Here is a 19,413-nt window from a genome sequence, read left to right on the forward strand (position 1 = left end):
TATTGATTGATATATATCTGCACTCTGCTTGATTTCCTGACATCAGTAACACAGGGGAATTGTGGAGTCCACAACATTTCCTAAAGCATTTCAGAAAATCCTAGCTCTTTAGCCTGCAGGCTAGGCTCTCCTGTTTCTCTATAGACTAGACCAACAAGGTGAACTGTGAAATGGAAAACAGAACGGCAAGTGTTAGAGACCTAACAAACAAAGGGGTGGTAAAAGCCACCCACACACAGGTCTTTGGGTTTAGAAGTCCTTTCCAGCATGCCAAATGTTACATTCACTACAAACAAGTGAGCAGGGCTTGAAAACTAACTTAATTATCTTGATTGCTAAAAACAAAATAAAATTCTCATCAGAAACATTAAGACTTTGTAAATATCCTTTGGAATCTTACTTCACCATATCAGGAGGAATTTTTAAAGAAATATTTTGACTACATTCAGCCCTTTGAGAAAATGACATCCTGCCTGCAAACTGGATTTTTGACCTCTCTGCTATAATGATACTCAGTATGCTCATACACAAATACACCATGGTTCAGATACCAGGCTATTTAGTGAGTTCTCCTTATTCACATTTTTCAATAAAAATTTTAAACTCATAAATATTAATAGTTAATTTGGTTACATGGGAGAACCAGCAACTTAATTTTTATTTATTTCCTCCTCGTAGAATTAACATAAGACAAAAACACTAACTTGGGCTCTGTTAAGGCATTTTAAATAATAAATGATTGTTCCTCAGAATTGGCAGATCTCAATAATAGAATCTGAATCCATCTTCAGTAGAAGTCAAGACCTCAAGTACGAGTGGCAGTCTTTGATTACTGATTCGCTGTGTGCGCAGAAGAAATTACTAGTTAGCGCCTGCTTCTACTTTATTCATTTGGATAAATGCATGTGCTCACTCTTAACTATTTCTCAGAGATACACTGAGAATTCATTATATGGGGAAAAAAGTGGGGGGAACCTTTTAGTCTGAATACTCTGTAAAAGACCTGAATATCCATTCTAATACTTTTTCAAAGTAGAGGGACCAAATATCAGACCAGGCCTTCTAAAAATAACCAGCAGCTAACAGATAAAACAGCAAGTGATCTTTCATCATGGTTTCTCTTACTTACATGAAATCTCTGATCCACTTCATAGTTGACTTGTTTCCTGAAATCCTTTCAAATGAAAGACAGAAAGGAAGGGGAAAAAAAGCAGAAGGCAATTAGAAATAAAATTTAAAAAGAATTGAGTAAAAGGAGATGACAAACTAATGCTTTTCTTGATTAAATTTATACTGAAACAGTTATTTCTTTACATAAATTCTACAAGTAAGCATATGGTTATCATTCCATTTTTCACTTTTAAAGTTCTAGCAGCAGCGTAAGAAATATTACAGAGGTACATAGTTCACATGCCAATACCTTTTGTGCAACCAGGAAAGTAAGGCGTCGGATCCCATGTTCAACCAGGGTAGCTTTCTACAAACAAACATGTAAAAACAGAAGATACATGAGACCACCATTCATCCTAAATGTTAGCCTATTCAGTCCTCAGAAGGCCCTGATTGGGCTAAGCGTTCTTTTTGGATATCTATATCTTGACTCGGCACCTTCACCCTTGCAAATAAATAAGTCTCAACCTGGCTCCTGGGAATGAGTCTTACAGAACAGGTTTTATATATTGATCTGGATGAAATGGGAAGAGAACTATGTGGAGGAGAAAGGGTCATATGGGGTCATCTAACTTCTCTAAGGACTCATACATATCAAGGTAGACAGTAACACACTTTCTGCTTATAGAAATTGCACTGTTTGACATGTATTGAAATGTGAAGAACAATACTGATACAGAAGCTAAATGAAATCAGTACAGGAAAAATACGAAACTTCCACAAAACAGAAAACTTAAGTCCTAAACTGTTGTTTAGACTATAGACATCACCTACCATCTGATACAGCATTCCTGGAATTCAACCTAACAAATTCTAACCTTATCAATTCTAAAACATTTCCTCCTTATTTCATATGGAGGCATTTTTTAAAGGATTCTGTTTAAAAGTTGTTAAAAACAATGTCTAATGGGCATTTAAATTCAGTGATTATTCATATTTCTGCTTGGCATAGGCAAGCAGTATATTAGAAGTCAATAGGGACTTCCTTGGAGGTCAGTGGTTAAGACTCCACACTCCCAAAACAGGGGCATGGGTTTGATCCCTGGTTGGGGTACTAAGATCCCACATGCCTCATGTGTGTGTGTAAGACATTCAGTTGTGTTCGACTCTTTGCAACCCCAAGGACTACAGCCTGCCAGGTTCCTCTGTCCATGGTTTTTCTCCAGGCAAGAATACTGGAGTGGGTTGCTGTTCCCTTCTTCAGGGGATCTTTGCAACCCAGGGATTGAACCTGGGTCTCCTGCATTGCAGGCAGCTTCTTTAGTCTGAGCCACCAGGGAAACCCTACATGCCTCAAGGCATGGCCTAAAAAATAAATAAATAATAAAAATAAGACGATATGGGCTGGGGTGGGAGGGGGGAGGGAGGCTCAAGAGGGAGAGGACATATGTGTACCTATGGCTGATCTATGTTGATGTATGGCAGAAACCAATACTGTAATTATCCTTCAATTAAAAATAAATAAAATGACAAAAACACCATGGTAAAAAAAAAAAATGTTAAAAAAAAAAAAAAGAAGTCAACAGAGACTAGCAGTTTCAAAACAGTTCCTTCTGTGAGTCTGGGGCCTTGGGCTTTAAGCCTTCCTATATTCTGTCCTGCTCACTCATCTCAAAAGGCAGAGAGAAAGAAACAGATGAATGAACTAAGTAAAAGACATGCTCTTACAGGTCCCTAATAAAGAGGGGCTACCCGGCAACAAGCAGAAAAGCAATCCCACTTGTTGGATGATCTGACAACATACATGAATAACACCAATAGAAAAAAACTATGCCGACTTTCACGACTCACATCCGGACTTTACTTTCATCATACACTTGGCTTAACTCTGAGAGATATATTCATAAACCAATTCTTAACTTTCTTGATACTATATATATTTTAAATCCAAACTGGCTTCCCCCTATAAATAAGCATATCCCTGGGCCATTCCCTCTTATTTTTCCATTTTTTATTATGGCAATTTTTAGTAACAAAACTAATCAACAGCATAAGCAAAAGTAGAAAAAATTAATTTCCTAATAATAAATTCCTAGATCAGATATAAATAAATTTTGGTTTAACTACATTTAAAAATGATTGGTACGGGCATCATACTCACTAGTGTAAATAAGCAAGTGTTGATACTACAATAAGAAAAGAAAGGGAAGGAGGAAGGGAAAAAGGGAGGAAGGGATGGAGGGAGAAGGGGAGGGAGAAGAGGGAGGAATAATAAGGTGGGGTGGGGCAGTGGTGGCTCTCTGATTCTGTATGCCAACGTATAGAAACATTTCTTCTGTCACTAACAAAGAATTCCACTACAGCCAACTCCTTCGAAGATAAGCATCAATAGCTATGTTCCGGCAAGGGAAGAAAATAACTTTAATAATGCCATGATTTAAAATCAAAATTGTTATTGCTTTAAAAATTCCACAAGTGGCTAACAATAACAGCAGAGCAACAGGATTCTGATTACATTGTAATAATGCGGGGCTCACAGCAAGTCCACAGCTATTACCCAGCGATTAGGCGTCAGCACCTGGAGAAACTCCATTTACACTGACTGCTTCAATCTCCTCCACAAGTCATTTACAAATATATGATCCTAATTTCTATGAGAGAAAAAAAGACATGCTGGGACTAGAAGATTATTTGGACAATTTGGATCAACCTATTTGATAGTTTAATGTGTGCTTAAAAAAAAAAAAACTTTTTCTAAACTGCTAGAAGCATGATTATGAAGTGAAAAACAAAACTAGTTATCACTTCATCTTTTTAACTGTTTTTGTTTCCTTTTCTTTTTGTATTTTTTTAAAAACAAGTAGGTGAAATGTTTAATATTCCTGGGTAAGCACGGTACGTGACGCATAGCTTCTCCAGGCTTGGACTGTTGACACAGTCTAGCCTTTCCCTACTGAACAGCCACAGGCAAAGACTCTGGGTTTCTCTGTGCCTCAGTTTACAAGGCCAGTCAAGGAAAAAAGAAAATGTCTTATCATCACTTAATGTTACAAATAAACATAGTGAAAATGGAGAAACTGCCTCTGTAAATCAATGTGTGCTGACATACAATTGATCTGATTGTAATAAAAAGCCTAAGTGGAGGCTGAAACAATCAAATGTGGGGAATTAGTGCTCAAAACCTGGGAAGAAACTCTGATAGATTACTTCATCAAGCACCAACATCAGCAGCCAAGCACAATACTAGGACTCTCCCCGTCTCCTTGGTCACTGGTCTCAGGTTAATTTTATGCGATCACGCACAAGTCAAGGACAAGACAGAAGGTAGATTTCTCTTCCGGAGAAAAATTCCCAGGCACGGCCTCCGACTTTGACTTCTCTGGAAGGACCTTTCCTCACTACAGCCCCACATTCCAGTTCACGTGCTGTGAAAGCATCGTGGGGAAAATGCTAGGACACAGGTTAAGCACAAAATTACCATCTTTTCCTCGGTTTGACCATCAGCATGGCAGGATGTGAGCACCTGTGGCACTAAATGTTTACACTGTGGGACTTTTAAAAATCTCTCGGACATCACTGATGGTCCAGTGGTTAAGATGCCATGTTTCCAATGCAGTGGATGTGGGTTCAATCCCTGGTTGGGGAACTAAGATCCCACATGCCACAAGGTGTGGCCAAAAAAGAAAAAATCTATTAAGTTCTTTATGACAAGCACTACGGGCTAGATGCTTTCCGTTCAAAGAGCACACACTGTGATGAAGGGCAGCTGAGGAAGGGTACACTGGCATCTATCATACAGCACAGACGATCATTTTGAACATTAGACTACAAGCATCTGAATGTATTATTTATTAAAGTGCCTAGATCTGTGTCCCCTAGAGCTGGTATCAAAGCCTTAAATTCTAGTTTTTTTTTTTCTATCACCTACCAACTGGTGATTAAAGGGCTTTAACCTCTTTGAGCTTGAGCTTTTCCCCACATGTATAGTTGGAATAATTCCTGATTAACCCCATGGGATTGTAGTAAGGTGTTAATAAGTTAAAAAATTTACACAGGTGGTCTTTCAAAATTAAAAGTATTATTATTGTTAATCAATTTATACTGACCAACTAGAAAGCCAAGGGAGGAAAACACATCTTAGTTAAGGCTACACAGAGAAGCCCTCGTAAAAGAGGGAAAATTGGAGACAGTTCTTAAAACAAGCAGGATTTAGATAGAAAGGGGGAGGGGGAGACAGGAAGGAGAGAAGGAAGAAGGAAGAAAAGTAGAAAACATTCCAGATAAGGGGCAGCTGAAGAGAGCAAGCAGACAAGGTGGATGAGACAAAGACCTGGGTCTTTTCACGGGACAGCAAAGGCTAGACTGTGGGCCTTCATTAATAGGCTAATGTTAAACAGTAAGGCAAGGAGGTGCCCGGAAGGTCAGAGAGAATCACTGTCGAGTGCAAGGGGGCACCTGGACATCTGTCTTTGTGCCCATCAGCAAAATGGAGACTCTCTGGAGGGGATGCGTGAGGATCAGAAGTAAACCTGTCACAATGTCTCAGTGAGGTGAGGAGGGGTCTAAACTAGAGAGATGGTAGTGGGAATTAAAAACTGAAAAGAAGGGGGCTGGAAGCGAAGGGAGGAAGGAACGGGCAGGGAGGGAGGGGTAGAATAAGGGACTGCAAACAAGAGAAAGAAGGCAATGATTTCTGAATGACTGGGCACAAAGGGTTTGGTTACTTGAGGTTATTTTTGTTCCTGTTTAGTTTTTTGGTGGCGAATGTGGGAATCAGAAGATGTGAAGGAAAATGATGGGAATTCAGGCCTCGACTATGGAGCGTGATGTCAACACAAGATATCCAAGTGACATAAAACTGAAAGGAGGATGGAACTATAACTGATATTTTCAGGGCTCAGAGGGAAAGACATAGAGGGAGCATGAGGGGTGCTTGGGCCTAGACATGTGTGGTTAAGTCATCAAAGGAAATTCAGCAGGTGAAGTTCAAGACTGGAACTCTGGAAAAGATCCAGCAATATACTTTTCTTCCTTAAAACATTTTGAATATTTAAGTTCTATACTTCTTGACATAAAAAAGATATGTATTTCACACTATTAAATCACTTTGGAATTTTACCCCTAGAGGCAGAACTATGTCAAAGACACAGCCATTATCAGTGATAAGGCCTTATAAGTAGCAATTGAGAAAAGGGTGGATATGTCACACAGGCTGCAGGAAAGGGGCCATCACCAGTGTCCACACACATGAAGACTTACGTTTTGCTGGGTAAACTCTCGGAACATAGCTGCTAGACTGTCATCCTCGATGTCACAGTCTGTTTTGATAGCCACATTCAAAATGTGAATTGGTTCATCCCTGGGGACCTGTAACCCAAGAATATGACACAAAGCACTCAGGAGGTTAGCTAATACGGGGGCAGAGAAAAGTTACAGTACTTGGTAGGATACTAGGAAAAGAGACATGCCCCCTCTTCCCAGAATATTTTTGGGTTGCCCACTTGTATGAGTAAGAAAATGAAACCACTGCCCAACACCCACAATGGAGACTAAAGACACCTAACTTTTAAACAATACGGTGGCAAAGGCATAATTAGAGATGGCCCCAAATCTTAACTTGGTATGAACTTGAAGACCACTGTCTCAACCTCTTCACCGATAAAATGGGAATGAAACCATCTGCAACATTTCTTCACATAATGTAAAGGAAAAGGAGGAAAAGAAGCTATCTGAACATATTCCCATGTAATGTATTTCCTAACAATTTGTCAAACAGAGGAAACATCGAACCATTATGGGAAAATAACCTGGTAGGGAAAAACCAGGACCAAGTGCTTACTGAGAAATGGAAAGAAGGGTTTAATAAAAGGACAAAATTTTAAACAAAATGCCTATTTGCTTCTACCATCTCAAGCCCACCATTCATTGAAGTTACAAAAGCAATGCTCTGCAAATATACAAGCCATCCATGATAAAGAGTTAAAGCAACCAAAGCTCAAGTCTTTGAAGCAATATTCAGAGACCCAGAGGCAGCTGCAGAGCATACAGCCAAGTTCATTCTACACTATGGATTCCATGCTTAATACAGTTATTTTTGTTTTTAGGTTAAAATTTATCTTCTACCTGTTTCCAAAAATACTTAAATGAGGTATATATAATTAAATAATAATAATAAAGAGAGTACACAGGGGACTTCCCTGGTGGTTCAGTGGTTTAGAATCCATCTTGCAATGCAGGGAACATGGGTTTGATCCCTGGTCAGGGAACTAAGATCCTGATGCTGGGAGGGATTGGGGGCAGGAGGGAAGGGGACAACAGAGGATGAGATGGCTGGATGGCATCACTGACTCGATGGACGTGAGTCTGAGTGAACTCCGGGAGATGGTGATGGACAGGGAGGCCTGGCGTGCTAAGATTCATGGGGTCGCAAAGAGTCGGACACGACCGAGCGACTGAACTGAACTGAACTGAGGCCTCAGAGCAACTAAGCCTATGTGCCACAACTAAGACCCGCTGCAGCCAAATAAATAAAAAATCTAAATAAATAAATGTTTAAAAGAGAGAGAGTATACAGTACAAGTTCTGAATCTGAAGAGGCAAAGCATTCTTCCAAAAGGGACACCGTACCTTGTCTTCGTCATACAGAGACGTGTGACCTGCCTCAGGGAATGTCGGGCTTTGGGGTGGGGAATCACAGAAGCAGCCCATCACTTCATCAAAGATCCTAAAAAATACCAAATACCAAAGAAACATCCACCATGAAAAGGGGCAGAAACCCGAAGCGGCAGGAAGACGAACGCTGCCACGGCCAGCTCTGTCTGAAAGAACCATCTGTCCTACCCCGTGCTCAGCAGTCAACTGAACAGAATCACCAGTGGCTAGAGAGGACGTGCAGAATTTCTACCATGTGGCAGAAATTAGGAGGATGGATGGCTTAAACTTTAATAAACCATATATAAATCCTATTTAAAAAAAAAAAAATCTCAAGCTTTTCTGTTGTGTTTTTTGTTTGTTTTTCATATGTAAGCTACGAGCATTGCTGTCATCATCGGTCTTAAAGTAACAGAAAGAGCCTAGGACTAGGGCAGTGACAGACCAATGTAATTACCCCTCCCCCTAGGGTAATGCATCAGTATACATCAAGAGAGAGATGCTGAATGCATTTAACCAAAAGATGTATCGTCTCTGGTGGGGCTCACTCTAGTGTTGTGTTTAATTTCTCCTGACATTTCACTCATCACAGAGCAGACAGCTTCTTCTACTAGCTATTGAGGAAAAGATGGTTTTTGTTTGTTCCTTTTTTTCTGACCAGACCCATACAACAAGTAGAGGCTTGTAGGGTCTGCACGGGAGGGTGGAAAGGAAGGACAGATACCTCTCCCGGGGCATGTAACAGTGAGGGCTACATCTCCTTAGCGGGCTCGTGGCTAATCCGGGAGCCTCTATTCACTCCGCAGAAATCTGAGATGCCTTACCTGACAAAATCTTCAAAGGTCCGAAAAGAGACCATCCCGCCCATCCGCTGACACGGCGGAGTGAACGCGTTGTCCAGCAGCACGTCGCTGACACTGGCTACGTGAGTCATGCCGTAGTGGTTGAGGTTGGAGGAGAAGGACATTCTAAATGGTAATTCAATCGAGTGCGTCAGACAAGGAGGGTAGGAGCAAGGACTGGCAGAGCCTCAACAGAGAAAAGGAGCTGGGAGAGAGGTGAACCAGGGGCAGGTGGCAGGGAGCAGGTTTGGTTTTGACCCACTATGGAGAAGCCCATGTTTCTAGGCTCACGGTAACCCTTGCCTTGGGATTTTCCCTCCACACAAACAACATTTTTACCACCCCGTAAATTTCTCCACCTAAAAACCTAACAAATAATAACATGGCGGTTTTCACACACTGACATCATGACATGTCTAGTGAATGAAGAGCACATAGGGGTGAAAAACCATCCTGCATCTTCCCCTTCCCCAAAACATCCTCTCTTTTAAAAGGAAGTAAGCCAGCCAAGTGAGTGGTAGCTAGGCAACACTGGAGGTATTTTTCTCTAGGAACTGTAATAGATTAAGGATTCACAGATAGATATCCACATGTACAACAACAACTCTAAGTCATCTGGAATGGTTTAGTGAATCATTATTAAAACACACACACACACACAAAAACCCATGTTTCATCAAAGAGAAGCAAGTCGTAGTCTATAAAAGGAACTTTACTGAGGTATCTATCTTTTCCTTTACTGGGCTGATGGGAAGAGTAGTCATAAGGATCATAGCTCCTCCCTTTTTGAAAGAGAAACAGTTTTGCCAAATTGCCTTTTTTATATTTAAACATTTCTATACCAAAGTAAGCATATCGTCAGTAAAAGCCCTTAATTCATCCCAGCAGAGTACAAAAGGGCAGAGCATGCGTCTCAAAGTATGTGTAAGCAGGACCAACGTGTAAATGGAGATGCTGAAAGGGGATGGATCTGTTCAATCTAAAAACGTAATGAATCTGGATGTTCCTTGATGTGCTGCAGCAGTGTGTACTGACAGGCACTGCTGGACAGTGTGGTGATGCCCAGCCAATCAGGACAGCCTCTCAGGAAGGACCACTCTAAAGGGTGCCTCCAGGACTTGCCCGACACATGTTACCGGCATACTGAGCGGAAGCAAGTTCAGAGCATGGCAATGGCACCTGAACTCTGGGAGCTGCTCAAAAATCTCCAAATGCACCACCTGCAGTATTGCAGGGCACAAGACGCCAGCAAGGTGGACTCCAGATATGGGTATATATTGTTGCAAATACTCTGTTGCAAATGTAATATACTCTGTTGCAATTATAAATGGCAACGGAATTTTTTATAAATGGGACTGTTGCTCACACAGACTATAGAGACTGACACTCCAGGTTTTTATTCCCTTGGCAGACGACCATGAAAAAGTACTTCATCTTCTGACAGTACCAGGGACTAGAAGGTAGAGTGCGAGAGGAAACCATTGATACCATGAATGAAACAGACAGACGAAGCACATGGCAAGCAAGTCTTACACATGGTGCTCACTAGAAACCGGGATTCAGAGCTGTATAAACTCAGAAATGCTATCATCCTCTTTTCTAGGATCACCAAATGTATTTAGTAAAGGAGCAAGTTTGTGAGGCATTGTATCTTTTCTACCTGCCTGGTGTTAGACAGGAAAGAGAGTCCAGATAACCCTTAAAGGGAACTCCTGAAGTTGCTAACAGGTTGTGTTTGCGGCAAGCATGGGGTTAAGCATCTTTATCACTCAACTGAGACCCCATGGGAAAAATACCCACATTTCTGTTTCCCCTGGTACTACGCTCTTAGGCCAGGACAGCTAAAGGCAGGCAGGAATGAAGCAAGCCTACCCTCCAAGAGCAGACTAGGGGACCAAACAGAAGCACTCCCTTTCCTCTCCCCATCCAAACTGGAGGCTATAAAAGCTATAACCAGTTTTGATTACTTAATATTTAAAGGGAGAGGCACAAAATAAACACAAGTCTATACACATTTCAGTGTACAGTTGGTCATCTACAAAGAGCTCAACACCAACTTTAGCACTTGGTGGATTCCAATCAGAATTACTTTCCTCTCAAACTTGCATTGTGTTGCCTTGCTGGGTTCAGGAGCAGAAGGAACTCAACGTATTAGAAGTACCACTCTGTGTTCTATCAGTCTGGAAACGTCTTCACAGGGCTACACACATCAAAACTGTAGGTACACTCTTCCAGTGTTAAACTCATTACAGGTCTGAGATAAAACTTGACTTGCATAGCATCGTTAACACTTTAGAAAAACAGCTAACAAACTGATAAAACATGAGATCAGCTATTTCTGCCTGTGAGTTCCTCAAAAAGGAGGCGCACATTAGAGAAACTAAAAAATTGAAAAACTGAGGAACAGTTTGCCAGGATAGGAGTGACCATAAGGGTTTCTCCTCTGAAAGCCCCAAACTAGACAGAGAACTTAGCAAAAGAAGATGTTTACAGCAAAGCTGAACATCGGACAGGTGATTCATTCCCCTATTGTCCACAGCTAGACAGGAGCTGTTCATACTTTTTGAGTGTTGCTTTTTGAATGGCTGGAGAAAAGCTGAAAACATGTTTTCCAAACACAAAGTATAGTTTAGTATATCCAGAGGGGAGCTCAGGACCTCCGAGCAGAAAGATCACATATTAGCTTGTCAAATGAAGTGTTATTTTTTTCTCCTGGTTTCACTAAGTTACAAAAAAAGATGCTTTTAATTGGAAAAAAACTAAATATACGGTACCTGTTTAGCGTGGGGATGTTCCCTCTGTAATTAAACAACCACAGTTAGTTACCAAGAGGTTAGGGAAAGCCACAATAAAAGAACTGTCAGAGCAGATACAGACCCGTCGTGAGGAGTCCCAGTGTGGCGGCTCTGGCCTTCAGCAGACATAGTTAAGTGCTCATTACGCTTCTACCCGCTGGGTGCCTCCAAAGAGGCTGACCTACCTTACCACAGCAGCTGTTGATGGAAAGGGTCAAAGTGTATTTTCCACTTTTTTTTTAATAGCTCTATTACCAAAAATAATGCAGAGTAAAGATAAAAGACAGGCTCATGAAAATTAATTGAAGCTGTATAATATGGTATATTATCTTAAGCTTCAACATGAGGTATAATTCTTGACAAGATTCTGAGAGCATCTTACTTGCTCCTGTTTTACTAAAAATGCCATAAGGAGGTTCAGCGAAGTTGACGCCACAGCCTTTCCCACATTAACTGATCTTCTAGGATGTGTGAGGAACCTAAAAACTCTCCTCTAAATTAGAGAAAAGACACCAGGAATCTGGGTTCCCAAGTACCTTTTCTAGTTCTCTTTCACCCCACTCCTGTAGAGTGGCGGCGGTGGGGCTGGGGGTGGTATAGGAAAGACAGGTATTCTGTGCTATAGGAGCTTAAAGCTAAAATTATGCAGGAAGGTGTTGATTAACAATTCCCTGATTAGACTAGTATAAACTGTTACAAATTAATATTTTTTAAACAAAATTAATTTAGGGCAATCTTGACATTTAAACATTTAAAATCTCTGGGCCTTCCGTGAATACAACCTTACCTAGATTTGGCAAGCCCTAGAATCTCCTGATAGAGAATGCTTCTGAATCATGAGAGGAACTCCAGGATAAGAATGGAAACTGTGAAGCAAGTCTCTTGCATTCTCTTTGGTCTTTACCACCAATGCTTTTCTCCCCCTTTAATTTGACATCAGTCATTTCCTCAACTGAAACAAACAAACAAATCAAAAAACCCCAAATAAAAGCCCTTATTTTCAACGGTAAAAGGGAAAAGTTACACTCACCACCTACAATTTAGGAGTCCTGTAAGGGGGTTGATTGGTTGATATTTTAACCTTCTAACACTCTTTTATCAGCATTTAATCATTGTTGGGGTTTTCTGGCACACAGAGGACTTAATGGGCAGAACAGAGTGGGTGGTGCTGATGATATGTGGGAAGGAGGAGAGAGGGAGGAAAATGATGCACTTTCCACGGCAGTGAAAGGAGCAGAATAGACTGAGCTGGCCATATAAATAAAGAGCGGTGACATATCACTGCACACAAACTGTATACCTCTCGTGATTTGTGAGTAGCAATGCTCTTTGCATCAAACCTGTATCACAGAGTGGATTCCTAAGGCAGCAAGAGCAACCTCTGAGTGCAAAAACCTGCACCTTTGCTCTTTGGATTCTTTCAGTCTCTCTTTGGGGGAATGGGTTTCATTTTACAAGAGGTCCTTCGTTATCATGCACTTGGTCCTCATCAGCAAACAACAAGCACTCGTGGGTTCTAGAGCAGAAGCAGAAAACTAATAGGAAATGCTAATGAGAATATAGGAAAGTCTTCCTTTTAAGATATAAAGGATTCTCAAGAAAAAGGCCACCTGCACAGGCTCTAAACAATAAACTTCAGTGCAGAGAGAAGGACCCTACAAACAAAGCATCTCAGGGTCCTTTGCATCCAGAGTTAGGGGATTCAGAAACCAGGGTAATCTCTCTCAACTGTTAACCAATTTCTTACACTAATAAAATGGTCTCACTGCTTCTGTGGCTCCACTCGAATCCCTTAGGGAGTCCTTCCCAGGATGAGGGCCAAGTTTTCAGCAGAAAAGCGCCTGAATTGAAAAGAACGCCACCAACAAAAAGACAGCCCTTCTCTATCAGCAATCCGTTAGCTCGCACAGGGAGCCCCCTGCTGCTTTGTTATAGAATCAGGCACCACCTACACAGTATGGGGTAAGAACAAAACTCCCAACATGTCCAGTCTATAAAGGACTGGCCTCAGATCGATCATGTAGGAGGTAAGTTTATCCCCTTTGGTAGAATAAGAATCTGTGGGGCTGTTGGGGAGATAAGCAGGGAAGGTTAAACTTTCTACTACAAAGTAAATACTTAGCTGTGTCCATAACAATCATTTATACATTTTGTTACTCTATATAGGGGCTATTTGATCAATTTAAGAAAATGACCTATGTGGCACACTGCATACCACTGTGATATACCAGAAAGCTCGATCAGTGGTCTGCACATAAATCAACAACCAACATGGAGATCGTATATAAGTCAAATATTCCATTTATATAGCTGAAAATAAAATAAAATCTGCCACATTTCACTGCATACTCATCATGCAAAAATAAATTGCTCAATCTCTGACAGGGCAATCAATTGCATTCTCAAATACGAAAAAAAAAGAGTATAAATTCATTTGTAAGATATTTGCTGTTTAGGTTTTCAGAGAACTTAAGATGACGAATCTTCATTCACTATGTTGTGAAAAATATTAGAATCATTTTCCTTCCAGGAGATTAGCTCCATTTTACAGATGTGGTAACTGAGAAATCAAAGGGGATGTTTTCCAAGGTCACTGCTAAATAAAGTGTCATCAACCAGAATCCAGACCTGGCATTTTCTCACCTCAGCTCCAGAGGCTAGCATTCCACATCGATATAGACTAAATTTAAAGGAGGACAAGAGAAATCCTTTGAATGCTGAGATCCTCAGCATTAGGTCACCTCTGATTTTATTGATCTGCCTGCCTAGGATGGCTGGAGAGCCTGCTTCAATATGAATGCAAAGTCAGAGGTGCTGCCGGCTGGCTGAATCCTCTTTATTTAAGGAACACTGACTTCTCTGGCAGTCACAAGTTCTTGGAGCCTTTTACCATCCCTTCCAGCTGAATTTCATTTTGCTGAATTCGAGCTGGCCCTACATAAATCTAGTATCATATAAAAATGTTCCTGATTCTTCTGCCTTCTAACTTGTAGGGGAAAAAAGGGAGACCCTATAGGAAAATGATTGGGGATGCATGCAAACAAGCAGTGGTTATATCAAGCTGTGACTCAGAGCCAGGATAAGGAAAATCTTTTGAAATCAGGCAGCAAAGCAGAATCAGAAGAGGTCGGCTGAATAACCTACTAGTGGTTGCTAACAGCAGTACCATCGGAGAAAGAGCAATTTGACTGGCTGTGACCAGTGGTGGTCTCCTTGAGTGACTATGTTTCTGCAGAAGAGTCTGAATCAGGAGCTGTAAAACACATCTGAACCATGTATTTCTGTTGGCGTCTCCCTAACCACCTCCTTGCTGTTCAGATGCCCCAATTCCATGGCAGAGCTTTCATTTACAGTAAAATGAACACTCCTTCATTCATCTGCAGCCTCCTTCCAAGCCCCTTCTTTGCCCCGTGGGAAGCTTCTGCTCTTTCTGAAACGAGTCTGCCAACAGAGCTACAACACATTACTATTGCCTGCTGTATAATTAGCTACAAATCCACAGCACAAAACTACAGGGATTTACAGGTGCCCAGGATTCCACTTTTCCTTCCCCCTGGAATCAGCTAGTCCTCCTTGACAAGAAGGGACCTTGGGCTACCTTAATGATATATTGAGAGTTTTAAACTCGACTCTCCAAGCTTACGAGTCTAGAGTGCCAAAATAATGCAGCAGAGACCAGAAGCTGAGCCACTGATACCAGAAAGCACGATGGTAAGCACTTAAACCTGGTGAGAATCTTCCCTTCTGCCAGATGCTTGCATCTTATCAGCAGGCTCCCTTGAATGAAGGAAGCAAGAGCTGTAGGGGTTTTATTTATTTATAGCTCATTCTGGCCTGCCAACTACGACCAAGTGCTCCCACTGCTAAAAAATGCTACAAATTGGACGGCTTCTGAGTCTCTGAGTACAAGTCAAAGAAGGGTTCTAATCTCTGGGTGTCAAAGATTACCAGGATTCTCAAGAATGGCAATGGGTCACTGATGAGTCCCATAGTAGGGGCCTCTGATTTCTAAACTTCCTCATAACCTCCTTCATGAAAAGAAGGTCCAGAGGCCACCCACCTACAGTGAAACTGAAGGTATCAAGAGCCTAAATACAGTTGTGACCGAAACGTGCTATCAGGAGAGAACACAGCCGATCTCTTCTGGATGTGAGACGAGAAGTGGAAAGTGTTTGAATGAAAACATTCTATCACAGGGGGCCAAGTTCACAAGGAGCAAATAGCAGAGAAAGTGCAGTGCAACTCAAGTTAACTTAAAGCATGGATTTCCGTCTAAGAAATTGGTCCTCACCCATTATGTTTGTATAGAAATACACAACAAATTGTATTTCCATCTTCTGATTCAACTGTGATGCTTCTTATCTGAATCACAGATGAAAAGTTTTAAAAAACGAACTGTGTTCACTAATAGGTATTAACTTATGAAAATCATTTGGAGTTTTAAATTTCATACTCTCAGACTGTCATAATATGCACAGCCATATGCATAGCTATAGAGTTTATGGGATAATATACTTTACATATGTTTGCATAAATATAGTTATATTTTAGAAGATGAAATACACAGGCTGCCTAAAGAGCCTATTTGTTTCCAGATTATTCTGAGTTGCTTAATACGTCCAAAGCTAAGCAAAATTGTGAATGTCAAACGATTCGATGAATCGTCAAAAATACATTTAGGATGAGGCTTTAGTGTAACAAGCTTTTCTATCACCAGCACAAGAGAATGATAGAAACTATGGATTCAGAATAAGAAAAAATACACACATACACACACACCTATGAGTCTAAATTCTGGGCCTCCCTGGAAATAGACAGAGAAAAGGGAATACTGAATGATAGCAGTTTGAGTTCTAGGATTAATCCATGCAAAATACTGGTTGAACTCAATGAAGAGCTGGCCTGATGAAATCTTAGACAAAAGAATTAAGCCCTAAAAGTCTGCGTGATAATAAAATGTTCTCTCAGTGTGGATCAGCTATCATGACTACGCCTGCACCAAGAAAATGACTAAAAGAAATCCACTCATTTCTCTCCGAAAGACTACAAATTACCTTAAAAAAAAAAAAAAGATCCAAAATCTCCTCCCCTCAAAAAAAAAAATTCACATACAATAAGACATAGTCCTTACTTGCTAAGAAGATAAAGAGGGAAGAAAACACACACATTTCTCTTATATGTAGGTGTTCCATATACACTGGTTTCCTATTATGTTTACGTCAGGAATTTAAGAAGGGAATTTAACAAGAATAGGGTATGTCTAGCCAGGAGTTTCCCTCGGTAAAGGGAAACTGGATAATACCTGGATACTGGTGAGTAAGACCTGAGCATGCTAAATAAGTTCCAACTACAGTTCCCCGCACCCGCCCCCCCCAAATTGGAACTCTTGCATGGAAGAGCAAGAAGAAGATAATATACCTTAGTGAAGCCTACCTAGCAAGAAGGATGATAAGAAAGGTCACAGAAATAAGAAATGGTTATTTCTTTTAAATGACTGTTTAGTCATGTGATGCCTTTCCTAACACTGAGAAGTGTGTTAGAAAAAAAAAAACACAGTCAAATTATACTGAAACACACAGTAATTAAACGTCAAACAAGTTCCAGTCCGGCAAAATGAATAAGCCAGAGAGTTATGCTGTGCGATATTGTACCTAAAGTCAGTAATATACTATATACTTAAAAATTTAAGAGGGTAGATCTCATGTTAAATGTTCTTTCCACAATAAAATTTTTTTAAAATTTTAATATTAAAAAACGTCAAGCAATACAAAGTATCTCAATAAATCTAAGCAAAAAGGCACCAAACATGTCCGCCACATGCTAATTGCCCAAGTGTGCTAAAATAAAAAGAGGGGGGTGTCTTCTCTTTTCTCAGAGGCTGCTCCACTTATCTGCCATGGCAGCTGCTTGTGTTTTGCCTACTTCTCTAAATAATCAAAACATGTGCAAATGGGACATGGCCTTCAATCCAAGTGGCCTCTAGGGCATTTTCCTGAAAAAATACCCTGCTGTTGTCAGTCTGCAGACAGAGAGCCATGTTTCATCCAAACCCACAGAGGCTAAATTGCTAGTCAAAAACAAACTACAGGAATGGAATTCCACAAGATGACCCCATACACAACAAGAGACTGTAGTCTTGCTTTGAAAATACAGCGGAGAAAGATACTCTCAGGACTTGCTGGATAGGTCTGGTCTACTTCGAAGGAATGCCTGGCTAGGAATGGGAAGACCAAGTATCAGGAAAGAAAATGCAAAAAACTGGTTAAAGAATGTATGTAATTTTTTCCCTAAGAATTTTTGGTTTGTTAAGAGTACTGGAGTGGGTTGCCATTTTCTTCTCCAGGGAATCTGCCCGACCCAGGGATCAAACCCAGGTCACCCATATTATAGACAGACGCTTTACCATCTGAGCCACCAGGAAAATCATTTAGAATTAGATATGTAAAATGTGTATATTCATATGCCTGTTCTATGTTCTCACTGAATAATTTTTAAAACATGCATAAAATACTGTAGTATATCTATAGTGTCAGAAGTGAATGCTTCCTGTAACCATTTACAAAATAAGCAAGATAAAAGTTTATTAAAAAAAAAAAATTCTTCTATGGGCACTACCACTAACATAAAACAGAGCACTCAGTGTGATTGCCCTAATTAATTCTTGATCAGTTGAGTTGACTATGTGGCTAGGAAGTGCTGGAAATATGGCTAGTCTGTACTGAGACATGCTGGAAGCAGAGAATACACTCTAAATTCCAAAAAGTTAGTTAAGAAGAATGGAAAATATCTGGTTAATAACTTTTTATTACATATTAATATAAAACTTTGGATACAATGGGTTAAATAAAATGTTAAAGTAATTTTATCTGAGCATTTCCTGGCAGGCCAGTGGTTAGAACTCCGCTCTCTCACTGCCAAAGGCCCAGGTTCAATCCCTGGTAGGGAAACCAAGATCCCACAAGCCATGCAGTGCGGTGCAACAACAACAACAACAACAACAACAAATTATTATTTTATCTGTTTCTTATTAGATATGCCCGTAGAAAATTTTAAATTATATATATGGCTTGCAATATATGTCCAATATATTTCTATTGGACAGTGCTGGTCTAGTGGTGAAAGTGAAAGTTAAAGTTGCTCAGTTGTGTCTGACTCTTTGCAACCCCATGCATGGACTACACAGTCCATGGAATTCTCCAGGCCAGAATACTGGAGTGGGTAGCCGTTCCCTTCTCCAGGGGATCTTCCCAACCCAGGGATCAAACCCAGGTCTCCCGCATGGCAGGCGGTTTCTTTACTAGCTGAGCCACCAGGAAAAGTCGGGTAGTACTGATTCCCAACTGCACATGTTCAACAGAATTATCAGAGAAGCTTTTTCAAAAAAGTGATACCCTGGACTCTGGTTTGAAATGAATCAGAATCTTGAGAGCCAGGAACCCAGTAGGTTTATTTTTTAAAATACTTAGCAGCTAATTCTGAGAATCACTAATCTAGAGGTTAGTGGACATAATCGTGTCCTTGAGTTTTACTGAACTTAAGAGTGGAATGAACACTGGTAGACAAGTCTCCTGTAATTGACTTCTGTAGAATTAGAAACAATAATCTTTATTGCCTGCTGTTGACAACAAGAATAGAAAACAACAAAAGTCCTGAGGTTAGGAAAAAAGTTGGAACTTGGCTCAAAAATAGCTAAAACTAAGATACTCAAGAATTCTTTTGTAAGGGTGGTAGGTCTATGAAATAATAAAGAACTTGGCTTTTGTCTAAATCCTTGGAATTTCTCAAGTAATAGAAGTGCCTTCATTATTCATGAGCTCCTTGGATCACACCTGAGTTTATGTTAAGAGATGAGATAACTCAGGACAGGGTCTGCTCACTAGAAAAACCAACCATGTGACTAGAGGGTCAGCTGGACCTCTGGGGAGGGGACAGGAGCTGGAGGGTGAGTTTAATCAAGTGGTCAATGATTCAAACAATGGTGCCATCGTAATGAAATCCTGATAGAAACACTGAAC

At 40.5% G+C, this 19,413-nt stretch overlaps 1 protein-coding gene across 12 annotated transcripts in view; it reads right to left on the reverse strand.

Annotated features, from left to right (window-relative positions):
• ACACA (acetyl-CoA carboxylase alpha) overlaps positions 1-19,413 on the reverse strand; it is a 286,320-nt gene that overhangs the window by 105,504 nt on the left and 161,403 nt on the right. For 9 of the 12 annotated variants that reach the window (XM_061390285.1, XM_061390289.1, XM_061390297.1 and 6 more), the window contains 6 exons: positions 11,378-11,401; positions 8,586-8,729; positions 7,738-7,834; positions 6,370-6,477; positions 1,421-1,477; positions 1,130-1,174 (listed from right to left, as the gene is read on the reverse strand). In XM_061390285.1, coding sequence (XP_061246269.1) covers positions 1,130-1,174; positions 1,421-1,477; positions 6,370-6,477; positions 7,738-7,834; positions 8,586-8,729; positions 11,378-11,401 — 475 coding nt within the window. The remainder of the gene's footprint in view (positions 1-1,129; positions 1,175-1,420; positions 1,478-6,369; positions 6,478-7,737; positions 7,835-8,585; positions 8,730-11,377; positions 11,402-19,413) is intronic. The other 3 variants (XM_061390286.1, XM_061390290.1, XM_061390294.1) reach the window with 1 other exon arrangement.

Source organism: Bos javanicus, chromosome 19 (assembly GCF_032452875.1).
Source record: "Bos javanicus breed banteng chromosome 19, ARS-OSU_banteng_1.0, whole genome shotgun sequence".
In the NCBI taxonomy this organism is placed as follows: domain Eukaryota; kingdom Metazoa; phylum Chordata; class Mammalia; order Artiodactyla; family Bovidae; genus Bos; species Bos javanicus.